This window comes from Platalea leucorodia (genome assembly GCF_965183815.1).
Source record: "Platalea leucorodia genome assembly, chromosome: 6".
In the NCBI taxonomy this organism is placed as follows: domain Eukaryota; kingdom Metazoa; phylum Chordata; class Aves; order Pelecaniformes; family Threskiornithidae; genus Platalea; species Platalea leucorodia.
In genome coordinates, this window is record NC_138828.1 from 50,618,599 (window position 1) to 50,633,294 (window position 14,696).

General features: G+C 46.0%; 1 protein-coding gene across 1 annotated transcript in view; it reads right to left on the reverse strand.

Moving 5' to 3' along the window:
* Positions 1–12,536, reverse strand: part of ACSL1 (acyl-CoA synthetase long chain family member 1) — a 42,652-nt gene extending 30,116 nt beyond the window's left edge. Inside the window, exons 1-2 of the mRNA XM_082315555.1 lie at positions 12,515–12,536; positions 3,068–3,295 (exon numbers count right to left, since the gene is read on the reverse strand). Coding sequence (XP_082171681.1) covers positions 3,068–3,262 — 195 coding nt within the window. The 5' untranslated portion in view covers positions 3,263–3,295; positions 12,515–12,536. The remainder of the gene's footprint in view (positions 1–3,067; positions 3,296–12,514) is intronic.
* Positions 12,537–14,696: the final 2,160 nt, after the last annotated feature.

A 14,696-nucleotide genomic window follows, 5' to 3' on the forward strand; every position in this document is an offset into this window, starting at 1 on the left:
ATTTCTACCATTACTGTAACACTGAAATTCTTAACAATATAGTGCATGATTCGAGTATATAGCATGAGTCTCAGCAATGCAGTCTCACGCTAGTCAGACTTTATTTAGAATTACTCTTCATTAATCTTCTCTCCCCTCCTACAGAGGAGGGATTCAAGTGGATCCTGAAAGATTTTCACCTATAACTCTGAGAAGTTCCCCTGAAGAGAGATCAGGTTGGGAGCTTTGAAGGCAAGAGGGTTTCTTCCAGTGAAATGTAACTGTAGTATGCATACTTCAAAGATTGTACTCCACATCTTTTAATTGTGGCATCTACTCTAGAAGAGCTGATACTTTCAGTAACTCTTTGTACCGATATTCAACTAAGTGTGCAATCTTTATGCTCACTCAGTGATGGTTAAAATGGGTCACTGGGTGCCGGCCTACCAAATCAAAGCTTTCTAGAGATGGGAAGTGACCTGGAACAGCAGTAAATAAGATCTTTTTTCCTCCCATATAAAGTTATGAAGATTTTTTTTATCAGAACATGTAGAAACCCTACTCCAGTCACTGACTTCATTTAAGTTTGTTAGAGGCCAAAGAAATAAGTCACAAGTCAGAATTAAGCAGAAGCTTATTTAGAGTTCAAAATTATCAAACCGGTAGATTAGATATTAAAACGGTAGAAAAGAATTGCCTTCTGCCATGTCTTTTTTAGAGCACATTGCTTAGTCCCTAGACCTTTTAATATTGTATTGCTTAGCCAGAAAAAAAATGTTAAGACTAATTTGAGAGCAGGATTTGATATTTTTCTTCTGTGGAAATGACAGTCCATCTTAACACATGTACAAGAAAATGGAGTAAGTGAAGTGAAATTCTAAGCAAAGTGTAGTAAGAAACTGAATCCCAAGCACTGTATTACTCTTCTTAACAGTTATAGAAGTACCAATTCTAACAGACACTTGAAACTTGCTTCAAAACATACATTTTCATTTGATTACAGTTTGGTACAGTTTACAAAATTACATTAAGGCCTGCATCTGAGCTGTCAAACAAAAGCAGATAGATCTTAGTCATTTCAACATGCTCTCAAATTTTGAGCTCTTTTATCACCAAGGCATGCTAACACACTCAGCTGTTTTTCATTTAAGTTCTACAACTGTTCAGTCTTCCTATTAAAAATGTATTTTCTGAAGAGGCAATGAAAAATAATGCTGTTATATCTATCTTGCTCTGATCAGAGAGCTGATGTTAATTAGTACAATATGTATCAATGACACATTAGGTAATTTAGCGAAGTCTTATACTACCAAACAACAGTTTCAATCACAGAACCCAGCAATGCCAGACAATTTAGTTTGAAGAGTGAACCAAGACTCCTGTCAAGAGTCTCAAGCAAATAAGTATTTGTCACTGGTTCTATTGCCAGTGAAGAGCCACTGTTTTACCATCCTCCAATACAAAGCCCCCCGAATCTGCTGAAGTCTGTACTGACTAGTGAGGCCCTCCACAGCTGGAAAGCTTTCACTGCTAGTTTATTCCAGCCACCAAAACATGCTGCTGTACAATACTATTCTACTCACTAAGTGGCTCCTGTCAGGACTGGGAAAGCTCACCAGGAGAAGTAAGATCTAACCTCTGGATCCTTACTCTATGCGTTCCTTGCAAAGAGATATTTTTGGCAATTATCACATTGCCAGAGCATATTTTTGTTTCCCCTTTGTGTAATTCTAATAGCAGACCATTGTTTGCTATAATAGCATGACGTGTCAGTAAGCTTACTGTATACCATAACGGGAAGATTAGGAAATAAGTGGTACTAACTAAATTTTTGAATGGAGGGGGCCATCTAATGCTTCATTCTGCAATTTCAGTATCATGAAACATTGTAAAGAAAGCACCTGATTTGAGGCTACAACAGGAGTTTGCTTTGCTGAAGTTCATGAAAGTTTACCTACTGTAAATTTCAAACTGCTCTGCCATGTTTTCTTACATCAGTTTGTAGTTGCACTTGATGCAGGACAACTGGATGCAGTCTATCCACACAGAAGAATGTGCTGTAAAGGGAGACTTCAGTCCCAAATATACATAAAATATCTATAGTGGTAGTTTCTGACTATCAAGAGTAATGCAAGAAACTGGCAGCCTTACAAGCCTACATTTTGTAATTATCTCCCTTGAAGATCACAACCTTTCAAAGCTATCTCCTTCCTTCAAAAAAGGAAACACCTTGTCTACCCTGAAGAAATAGAGGCACTCTTGAAAGAATGAAACAAGTAGTAAAAATCTTGATTCTGTAGTGAACAGGGAAATTGATACAACTCCTGCTCAGGAAACCCGAGCCATGTAATCACTTGTCTATATTTGCTTCTAAGCAACAGTTCCTCCCAGTCAGGCTGTTTCCATATTGGACTTCACTATTAAAAAACCCACCACCTAACAGCAACTCTGTCTACCTCTAAAAAGCATAAAACAAAAGCTAAGCTAGCATATCCAGAGTTTAACAGGTGGTTGCTTTAATTTCAACTTACTTTATGGCTGGGATCTCTTGGCAGGACTAATATATCTTTCCACAGATCATCTGAGGACACTTAGTGCCCTCTTCATGCTTGTAACCCAATATAAAGTCTCATCTGTCAGCTATTATAAACTAAATGTTGTAACAGAAAAGTATTAGCCTAATCAGTATACACCAGCATACATACTCTGACCCCAAGACCTAATTTAATAGGTCATGACCTAAGCACATGTCCAGGAATTGAAAACTACACTGTGCCAATTGTAATATTCACAAGTTTCCTCCCACCAGTCAGATCAGTAGCTCAGTTTTCTCAGCACAAAGTCTTTTTCTCCCGTGCTAGTTACCACCACGATGACCTCAACCCTCAAACTGGTTTTCAAATTCAGAAAGCCAAAAAACTGAGTTCAAGCCATATTTCAGAAAGAGAACAAACATGCCCTGAAATGTATTCCCCCCACACTGCAAGTTTAGAAACACTCTTCTGTAAATCAGCATTTGGTGTCTCTCAATGCTGCCATGTAGGCTTCAAAATTCAGTGAACAGCAGCATCTATTAAGCAACACTTACCTCTACTTCCACAGATTGCATTGCTAAATCACATGGTGGTTTTAGTGCTTTCGGTCTTGTTGCATACCAGTAGGTCGTGAGAGCTGCGAAAGCACCGAAGCCCATCAGTGTATTTGTCGGAAGGGTGCGCACATACTGTCGGACATCCACAAGTTCTGGCATTCGTAGGTGTCTAAACAACTCATGCGCTTGCATTGCAGTTCAGTGCGGTTGTCCCAACGCTGGAATCTGTTGATAGGAAATAAAGTTACACACACAGACTTGAAATCCCCTTTTGATTCACTTTTGTTGTAGGAGAGCGATGTATGCTTTGCCCTGCTAGCTTCCCACTACCAAAATAATTTGATCAGCCACTAGGCAGGCAATATCTTTGGACTTCAGGGCTGCAATTAAATAAGCAAGCAATTACTGGTTCATACTCTAGAAAAACAGGTGAAGCCGACAGGAGGCAATTTCTGCAGGGTTTTAATATCGCTTTTAACAGACTGCATTTTAACAAATCTTTTGCCTTTTTTTCTTTTTTTGAAGGACAGCATTTCACAAATGCTAAATATTTACTTGTAGAGTAGCTGTACTATAAGACTGTTTAAACAGGAAGCGTCAAACAGGGAAGTCAGGGAGAGGGAGGGAAAGGGTATAAGACATTAGCTTGCCTGCATTAACCTAACAGAGAGCATCCTAATCCTAGAGTAGCATAGCAGGATTTTTCATCTCAAGTCCATTAAATAAACTCACTCTCTTTTCTACTCTCCCCTCAGTCGTGCACAGAAAGCTCACTACAGCAAGCTGCCTTCACAGCTGATATCCTCCCGTAGCTCCTCTACGCTAGCAAGCTTCCTATTTCTCCCAGCACCACGCCAGTGATTTGTCTCTGGCCACGAGGCAGGCTAAAGCAGCATCCGAGGGGGCCCAAGGCAGCAGCAGAGCGCGATACAATCAAGCGCAGGAAGCATGTTTGATTTGTCGCATTCACACAGAAGGAAGAGCCGAAAGCGGCTGCTCCCCACCAGCGCCCGCTGACACAGATATTCCACAGCAAGAACTAGCTGCAAGGGGAGGAAAAAAAAAAAAGGATTGCAGTCAGCTCAGCTGGTGCTCTCCTCTACAGCCAAGGTCTCCCAGGACGGCTGTCACATGCCGGACCCACCAGCTCCTGCCCACTAGGTGAGAGGTAAGCAGCGGGCAGCCGGCCTGCCGGGGGCCAATGGCAACCCGCACCCAGTCACCCCACCGCCCGCCGAAGGGCACCGGCCTGCCCGCCCGGCTGGCCGCAGCGCTCACGGCGCCTGTCACCGGCCCCGCCGCCCGGCCACGGCGGACAATGGCCGCTGTCGGGGTGCGGGGCGGGGGGGTGGGGGAAGACACGCGTTCATGTATTAAGCTCTGCTTGCTTGAAGAGCCGAGACGTATTTACCCGGATAATTTAGGTCCCGCCATTTCCTCCGGACAATAAAATTAAACAAAGGACCTAAAGAATGTCCAAACGCATGTTTAAATAGCTAGAACATACTGTGTAACAATACACCGCTGCAGGACGGCAGCATAGGAGACGCTGAAATCCAAACAGGCAGAATTATATGCTGCTTAATTTTTAAAACCAACCATACCAGGCTAAGATTTCATATTTCTACAGGAAAATCTCTGGTTTACAGTTTGCCCTTGAAATCTTTACTGCTGCAATCAGTTATTCAACCAGGCAACAGAAGAGCTGTCTAGTTCACAAAAAGTCTAACCAGTATTTGGACAAGGATTTGCTATAGACAGCAAAAAAGCCACAAAAATAGTTCAAAGGGCCCATGGTTTCACAATGTTAGCAGGACAGGCTTAGGTAAGGTCATGGATGGGGGCATTGGGGTAGAATCAAGTTCCACCTCTGGAAGGGTCCTGGACCCATGGAGCGCTCCCCAGCCTGCAGGCACTGCCCCCTCTCCCCACCACTTTTTTTGCTTTTATGGCACAGCCTCAGGGTACAGGGCTGCATCCCCTAGATATGCAGTGCAGGGCCACTACAAAAATGCGTTTTGGTTATTTGCACTGTGATATGCAGCAGACTGTGCTCTCTTCATCTTCCCTGGGCATAAAAAAAAAAAATCAATTGCTGACTTAATAGTTAGGATTACCATGCTGTTGCTTTTTATGCATCAAATCATGCTCATTAGCATTGCAGGCATGAAAACTACTTCATAGGTTTTTATTCTTACTGTTCATCTGTGTAAATTAAAGGTCATTCCAACAAGGAAGTCTTGGCTTACAAGTTAATTTTGGGCATATCACAGACACCATGTTATGAAACTAGAAAAAGGGGGCTATAATGTATGTAAGGACTAAGAGCAACCTTAGCTCTTTTCTCCTCAAGCCCCACAATAAGCACCTCTGACTTTTAAAACAACAGATACTTGCTTTGCTCTCTGCATTAGTCACAATGTGTCCTGCACACACACTTTACGATTTAGGAATGCAATGTAATTAGAGAGTTACTCTTTGCAAAGGCTGTGATGCCATTACAGTTAACAAGAACTGAAGTAAACAGGATCATTTCATTCACATAAGAGTCCCATTGTAGTCAAGGAGCTGCTACGATTTCAGCCTAGGTGGAAAGAGATGCACATCATTACTTTTCATTTCCTTGACCAGTTGTTTGTGGAGCAGCCTGTAACGTAAAACCTTTCTTGAGCAGTTATACTACAAGTTATCAGTTACGTTATGATACATTTTACTGCTTAGGTTTATATGGAGGGATGACATTTTTATTACACCTTCTGCCTCATCAGCATAAAAACCAAGGTTAGGACAGTTTTCTGCAAGACTTAGATAGTGTTAAAGCTAGGAATCGCTTAGTCGTATCAACTCTTGTTTTCTGTATTTAAGACAAAGCTAGATGCAACAGGGAGAATAAATTCACATTCCTAACATATGCATCCAAATATGCCTCATCAAAAAAGGAGGCTTCAATGCCTCCCAGCCTTCTTTGATCCATCTCAGTATCTACTTGGCTCATGCTCCAATCACATCAGACATCCAGAGTCTTTACTATAACCAAGAAGAGCAGTTTAGAGCCTTTAGAGTGAGATATAAAGATCTTCCCAGTGGAGCTAGGATCTGGCTTTCAGTCCTTTTCCTCAAGGAAGGACCCAGCTAATTCTGCTCACTCAAGACAAGGGAGAAAAGCCATGTTCTCTTCACAAACTCAGGTCCTGCGATTGCTTCTCATCCAGATGGGATCTGGACCACAAGGAACAGACTGAAACTCAGCCCCAGTGCAAGACAGGACATAGCAAATGACTGCAAGTCACAGGTGGAGACCCAAAGGAAGAAGATCCTGGATAACACAAGTACCAGTCTGTGATACTCAGGTTGCTACATGCAGCAAAAAAACCCAAACAAACAAAAAATCTTTGAGCAGAATGGGCAATGTTCGAGATCAAACCCACTTTTTCCTCAATGCAACCAGTAGTAGTTTGTTTGTAAGTTTAGAAACAATACCAGGCAGATACAGGAAAGTGGTTTTAATAACAGGGCAACACTGCTTCAGAGATAACCACTGTTCTGGCCACCTCCACAGAAACAGCAGTTCCCAAAATCCAGCCCATGAAAGCATCCCTCTGAACTCATGGTATCAGATAGGTTAAGGAGCTCTGTAGGGCTCGGACGAAACCAGCTCTCTCTGCTCACACACGCACCCCACAGCACCCAAGACTCATGCTTTACAGCAGAGCCAGTATCTCAAGGCAACGACCCAAGTTGGCAGGACTCCGCCGTTCTTTGCTGCTCCTACTCTCGGCATACAATGGGCTATTTACAGCGGGCAGCAGCCTGCCTATTGTCTATCCATAGCCAGACATCGTTCGAGTGCAACGGAAAGGAACAGGAGAGCAGCCGTCAGCTTCTGTATTGCAAAGAAAACAACCCCAAGAACCAATGGCTTCTCTTCCTCTATCCTAATATTTAGATGAACAGCACACCAACATTGCAGTGGCCTGCCATGGAAGCAGGCCCAACACATGGTGTAAAAGAAGTGGCTGTGTTGTTCCTACAGCCTCTTGCAGGCAGGAGAAAGCTACAAGACAAGTTCCCTATCTCTGTTTGTGAGCAAGATGGCCCTAAGATGTTTCCACTATGATATACCAGAACAGAGGATGAGCCACCCATATACCTTTGAGTTATCCCAACAGCTACTTGCCATTGCAGTTTGTTGTTTTCTTACTGTTACAGGTTACACTGCACAGCTCCCACAGATCTCTGTTTTACTGAAGTCTTTCTCCACTCATCCTTTGAAAGAGCAAGTGCAGAATCATGTTCTAGCTCCTTTATTGACTATAAAAGAGGGTGCAACAAATAACTTTGGCTATTAACAAGAGAAAACCTTTTGTCTGAATAAATTACACAATCCTAATCTCAGACTGCATTTACAATCAGCTTAAACTTGAGTCATTCCAACCTGTCCCAGATACATGCTCCCACAACCCTCTTTGTGCTGGCCAGGCACTCACCTGGTTGTGCAGTCACACTAGGGAGGTGATCTGGCAAACACCTTTTTCCTGGGTTAGTTCTGATGCTAGTTGTCTGCTAGATCAACTCTCATCTGCATGACCAGATAGCCATTAGTTCCCAGAAGGAAACAAGACAGCACAGCTGGGGTAAGGGATGAACTACACCTTAAGCGTGCTGCTCCAAACACTGCATGCAAGTCCTCCCAGGATTTTCTCCCCCTGCCCTGCAGTCAAGGCAGTAACTTGACTGAGGTCTTGCAATCACCTGTGACAGAGCCAAACTGTAACCAGCAAGGAAACCACAACCACCCTCAAGATACAGCAAAGGAGCACAGGTAATTGAGACCTGAAGGAGAATCATCAGTTTAAGCCTTGTACAGCATGAATACGACAGCAAGATGTCTCCTGTGGTGCAGCCTGTCACATCATGTATGACATGACAGTCTCTCCTTAGCCACAAAGGACCTTCCCAAACAAACCAAGTTCTGTTGAACTGTCTAATCCACTACTCTGCCCTTCCCCTCCTCTCCACCTACACCCCCCTCCCCCAAGTAAAAAACTAAGTATCTCCTCTTACCCAGAATCACCTAGATCACCCAGCCAGGCTTCTGAGCTATAAACCCTCCTTTCAAAGCAGTAACTGACAGATTCACTTTCCTGCAACAGTAAAAAGGGAGGAACTAAAGCTATTAGTGAGGAACTCATCCCATGCGCAGAGAGGAACCAGCAGGTCCGTAATATTCACACCCCCACACACGTCTCCAACCCCCCTTCAGCCCCCCCAGTCTGGCTTTGGGCAACCACAAGGCATCATGCAGTGGTTCAGGTCACCTCTGCTGGTTCAGTTTCTGTTCCTGCATTTGGGACGAGGCAGGACCGGAGGGAGGCAGCCTACAAGCTGGATTCAGCCCCATCAGTTGGGCCATGGCAATTTGCTTCATAAGCTGCAACTGCAGTTAAGACTCTTGCTGCAACCTTTAAGGAGCACTACATCTGATACTGATGTGTCAAGGCTCTGTCCCCATCTACAGGGAAAGTCACAGCCCTGTCCTCAGACGTTTGGCTGCAATCCTCTTGCAATCAAATGGAACAACACCTGGATTCTTGCCTCTTAACGATGCCCAACAAGTAACCCGAGTGCACACCAATGAGGTCACTGGAGTTTATTCCAGTTCAGAAGCTGAACCACATGACAAGAACCTGCTCAATGCCTTTTGTGCAATTACAGTCCTTCAGCAGCACCTGGTAACCCTGTATATTACGGTAAACCAATACTTCCCACTAAAGCCTTTGAGGCAGTGATCGATTTAAGTTTCCTTTGATCCATGCCCATACACACACAACATGTCACTAAACAGTCTTATCAGTTTCTCATCTTCAAAGACCACAAAAGGTGCTTACAAATATCTATTTTGCAGCCTAAATTATTATCCATTAGAATCGCATCCCTAGAACTCTGACTTGCAAGTACATCATGGCACTACTCTGTTGATTTAACCTCAATCCAACTACAGTTTAGATGAAAATCACCCTACAGAAGCAAATTGCTACAAACCAGCAGCTTTCTGGTGGCATTAACAGCTTGAGTAAGTCATACCAACCCATTCGCTCTACTCATCCCAGGCAAAGGCTACTATTCAGAAAGCCCAGTACATAACATCAAGTTAACACATGCTTCAAGTGCTCATCCGAGACTCTGCAAGAATGAGTTTCTTACTCACGCTTCTGTCACCTGAAGTCTAGCAGAAGGCAACCTGGGTCAGGCACACTAAGCCACATTGCATCACACTAGATAGTGTTAAAGGTTACATTTTTTAAAACATCATTGTGAATGTAAACACTGAGACCATACAGATCAGTAAGTACTTACAGGAAGCAACTGGTTCACCGAGTGACCTCCCAACACCAGCATCACAAGAAAGAGCATGACAAACCAAGCAACCCCGTGACCTCAGGTATTAAGGTATCCCTGTACTTCCTGCGAGTCAGTGATAGTAAGCATCACCTTCTAGCTTTCCTAGGAAACTAATCCACCCTCACCAGGCTATTACTGCGGCCCAACTGCAGAGGCCAAGTCTAGAAACAAGGCACATGCAGTATCAAACTAAAAAGCTCAAGCATTCTGGGTTTAAGAACAATAATTCATATAAAAAGCCAGAAGTCCTTTTCTGCAAACAAGACATCATGCACTTCTGCTATAAGCCTTACATGGTCCAACTACAAAAACAAAAAAAAACCATTTTTCCTCTAAATTTCTATACAACCTTGCAAGCTGTTTTCAGTCAGTTTTGGACAAACTACCAGTACTACTAAGATTCAAATCCTAACAAAAAAAAAAAAAAAGGAGTATTTTACTATCATATTTTACTCTCTGTAGATGAGCATCTCCCAACATGAAAGGCAGCAAGACAAAGCAGAAGCCTTGTGTTATCAAATATCTTGTTTCAGGAATCAGGCAGGATCTGCAGAAATGCAAGCCCCCCCCATCTGCAGCCACGGTTCAGCCTACCGCCTGTAAAGGTCAACGCTGTACAGCAGTGCTTCCTTGAGCCACACAGCATTGTGAACTCCCACACAAAACCATGTACCAATGAACAAATCACCTCCCCTCCTGTTTGTGAGGATTTCTGGGGAGTTATCGCTGGTTACATTTAACATATCTGAACTTGTAACTTAGCACAGCAGGGAAGTAGGATGTGGCAGGCAGTCTATTCATCAGACTACCAGAAGCCCAATTTATCAAGCAACATATCCCCTTGGGCCAGAATCTCTCTCCCTCTCTGCCACACATTTGAAACTGTTGTTTGAAATCTGAACAGCACATTTGAAAATGGTGCTGTTAGCCTTTTTGAGTCTACCCATTTCAATCAACTGTAGTACCAAGATTTAGAAAACAAAACAAAAGACAATAACCTACTACTATCTTCTGCTGCTCACATTACTCAAAGTGGTGGTTTTCCAGAGGGGAAGAGAGAGCGAAGAAACCACTTACTCTTCCCCACTGGAGATCAACACACCCAGGACAGATAAGGTATAACACACCTATCTCCTCCAAAAAAAATCCCATGAGGTATTAATTTCTGGTGGAGCGATGAGGTAGGAGAGTCAGCTACAGAGACTTAACTCAAGAAACAGGAGAGTCACTTACCCAGATAAGTATTTTAAAGTTGTCTTTCCTTCCATTTTCAATTACTGGTTTTGTTTTTCCACCAATACCAACCTTGTACTTGTCTTTGAGGCAAAAGGCTACTTGGGGGTTTGCTTCTCAAGAACTGAAGACTTACTTCCAACATGACATTGGCTGATTTGTAGTTGTAAAACAGCATCTACCAAATTTAGAAGCTGCCTTTTAAATTCATTATAATCATGCAGTCCCCAGAATAGGCTAAGGCCGTTTGCTCAAGACCTTGAATTGAATACACTACACACAACAGCTACTTGTAATTACAAGCTTTAGATTTTCCCCATCAGCCATCCTCAGATATTTGCATATTCCAGTGCAAGCAAGCTAGATATCCTTGGACTTTAAAGGATGAGGCAGTAACAGTATGGTTCCATGAAGATCTTTGTATTTCAGTATTTGCATTATTAATACTGCTATTCTTGCAAGAAGAAAAGAAAGATATTTGTCAGTAAACTCAATGCCTTCTTACACTCAGAGTTTCTTGATCCAAATCTCTTGAGCTGAGAAATCTCAGCTCGTGAGTTAGAGAGCACCTTCCAAAGCAGAGAGGCAAATACAAACACCCCTGAGCCAGCTCAGGAGACTGCACGGTTCCCTGTAAAGCAACGTGGATGAAAACAAATCTGCTACCACCACATGGGATGGCTCTGTGGTCCAGGTACAGATATAGAACCACGGGGTTTCAATAGCAGTTTCTTTAGATGTCACTCTTTCCTATCACAGGACCTGACCCTCATATCTCAGACTCTAACCCAAGCAAGGCATATGTTTAGATGGATTACTAGGTCCAAGAGGGTGTCTATAACACACCAGACAGCTCACAGACATGCCCTTCAGAAATTCAGAAAGCTTCAAGTGCTGCAATTCCTGTTCCACAGGAACGAGAAATGTATGCACCCTAGAACAAAAGCATCGTGTAACCAGGCAAAACCCCTGCGCTGTAGCACGGCAAGCCCTACCTAACAGCAGAGAGGAGGCCTGCAAAGTCAAAGTCACTCAACCTTCCATTTTAAGCCAGTTTGCCTCACGCTACATTTCCATACGCGCTCTCAACTGCTTAAAAACAAGCTGCTCCAGCGCATGCTGCGCTCATGCCTACTTGACGACAAGATCCAGCAACTAAACGCTAAGCCCCTCAGGGTCACACGCAGCCCTGCGCTCCCCAGCCCGCTGCCGAGCCCAGGGCTGTGCCTCTCCGGCAGCGGGGCCGGCCGGGCCGAGCACCCCGCGGCCCGAGTTGTTTCCCCCGGGCCCGGCCGGGGGAGAGGGCAGCGCCGGAGCCGGAACCATGCCCCGCCAGCCGGGGCTGCCGCAGCGCTGGGGGAGGCCGGAGCGGCCGGCTGCGCCTTCCCGAAGGCTTTTGTGCGAGGGGAAGCCGAGCCGGCTCCAGGGGCCGCGGATCGGAAGGGGAAACGCCGCAGCCCCAGAGAGGCAGCCCGAGGGGATCGGCGGCGGGGCGGCCCCGCCGGCACCCGCCGCCCCTCACCGCCAGCCGCCCGGCCTCGCAGGTGACAGCGGCCGCGCAGGCCGCCCCAGCCCCGCGGTGAAGGGCCGGGCGGCGGCGGCTCCGGCAGGCCCCGGCGGAGCCAGCCCGCCTCAGCGGCGGCCGGGCAGGTTACGGCCAGCGCGTCCGTGACAGCCCCCGGCCCTGCGCCGGCGGCAGCGCCGCCCGCGCCTCAGCGCGGCGCGGCGCGGCGCGGGGCGGCCCGCGGCCTCGTCCCTGTCCTCACCCCGGGTCGGCGGCGACGGCACCCCCGAGCCCCGCTCACCTACCGACGGCGTCGGCAACGACGACCACGACTGTGCGCGGCTCCCCCGGCGCCGCCCTATTTAAGCCGAGCACGGCGGGAGCGGCGTGTGCGTCTGCCGAGCCCGCCTCCTCCGCCCGCCCGCCGGGCGCTAGGGCCCCGGCCCGCCCCGGCCGCCGCCGCGCCTCCCTCCCTGCCCCTGCCCGCCGCCCGGGGCCCTGCCCGCCGCCCGGGGCAGCCTCCGGGGCATGGCTCGGCTGTCCCGGCCGGCCGGTCTGCGGGTGCGACAGCAATGCCTACCAAACCCCGGTGAGGGCGGGGGAAATACCGTACGTGCGGGCACAAATGCCAGGGGAATCACAAGCGAGGGAGAAGAGCACACGCAGTGCAGGGTGCACCGCTTTATACCCCTCAGCTGACAGCCTGCACGGGAAGTTTGCGTGCAGCTCTGCAAAAGACATTTGCATCCAGTGTAAATAGGCTAAGAGGACGCATGTTTCAGTATGAAAGCACTGGAAGAGGACAATGACCTTGTTGCAATCCGGGGAGTCATCTGTTCACCGCCACTAAACTTTGTTCGTGAGGGGGCCGTGGGTTTGGGGTGCGTCCTGGTAAGGCAGAGGCACCTGGGGCCATGTCAGTGACCCCTCGCGGTTATCTCACCTGGTTTTGGCTTGGCCATGCGCTTCATCGGTCCGTTCGACCTGTAAATCATCAACCAACGTCTCAAAGTCCCGCTATGTTGCACAGTCTGCATTGCCATAGTTTTTCCTGCATAGTATATGGGTTATTTTAAGTGTGTGTGGGGGTTGAGACTATACAGATTCATAGCTATCTATAAAATATTTTGTAAATTATTGGAGGTACTTTTATTTTACGTAAAGGCAACCACTGTTCCCTGATGCTTCAGTTTACACTGGAGTACAGCAGGCACAGGACTTCCTGCAAAATGGAGTTTTTAACAAAGGAATGAGCCCCCGCTCACTTTTTAGCACAAAGGAGAAGGGCACTTGTGAAGCTGCTGATAGTCCCCACTTAACCGCACTTAGGTTCACATTGTGGAGGGGCTCAGAAATGCAAAATAAATTCCTGTCTCAGGAAAAGAAAAGGAAGCATGTAATCCAGGAGTCCCTCTGATTGACTGCAGCTGCTAGCGGGCATGGAGTCCGTAGCACCACTAAAGCTAGTCCAAATAAAGCCCCAAAGCACAGGCAGCATGGACATCAGCTGCTCTGCCACGGCTGGGCTCTGCCGGGGTGTTCCTATCGCACCGCGCTTCATGCTCGTGTAGACACAGCCAGGCTCTGCCACGGGATTTTCGCATTACGTCCAGGGTTTTGGATGAAGGAATCAAGTGATGTAAAAACAGACCACCTCAGACACCGGTGACTTCATGTTTTGTCCCAAATGCATCTAGCTTCCATCTGCCAGCCACCAAAACTCGTTATGATTTTATCTACTGTGCTAATTAATCCTTCATTATCACGTCCTTCTCCACGTCTGGGTTTCTAAAGGCCGTAAACCAGATGTTTTAGCCCTCGCTCAGAGAAACTTCAGTGAACTAATTTTCTCTTGCCTCTCACTGGAAAGAGGGTTTCTAAAAAGTGTCTCTCTCTCGTACATACATCTTCATGAATCCTGTCATCAGCATGAAATTGTAAAAGTCCCAGCTACACAATATTTATATAGGTATCTCACTAGTGCCAGGTATCACCTCTCTACTCCTACGTGACACTCACCAGATTATACATCCAGGAACTACATTACTCTCCGAAACTGGCTTTTTTCCAGCTGATCAGAAAACAGAGGAACCCAGTCTCAACCAAACTACTTAGAAAAACATATAGAAAACAGGAAAACAGGGGAGTAGGAACTGTACATAAACAAAATCTACAATGACAAATATTGGACTGTCATACACAGGGGAGCTAAGGAACATGGCTCCTGGGGATCAGCATGGGCTAGGACTCTTTAACAACTACATTTGCATTTTTAATTATATTTGAGATGTCACCAACTCTTTTTATCGATGTACAGGGCATACAGGCTCTAAACCCATTTCACTAGGGAAATCTGCTCTCATTAAGTACATCCGATAAACCAAATAAGTAAATAGAGATCCAAAAGGAGATTCTGACTTTCTTGTTTAAAGGAAATTCCCTGTATTCCCATCTGTGCCCATTGCCTCTCGTCCTTTCACTGTGCAC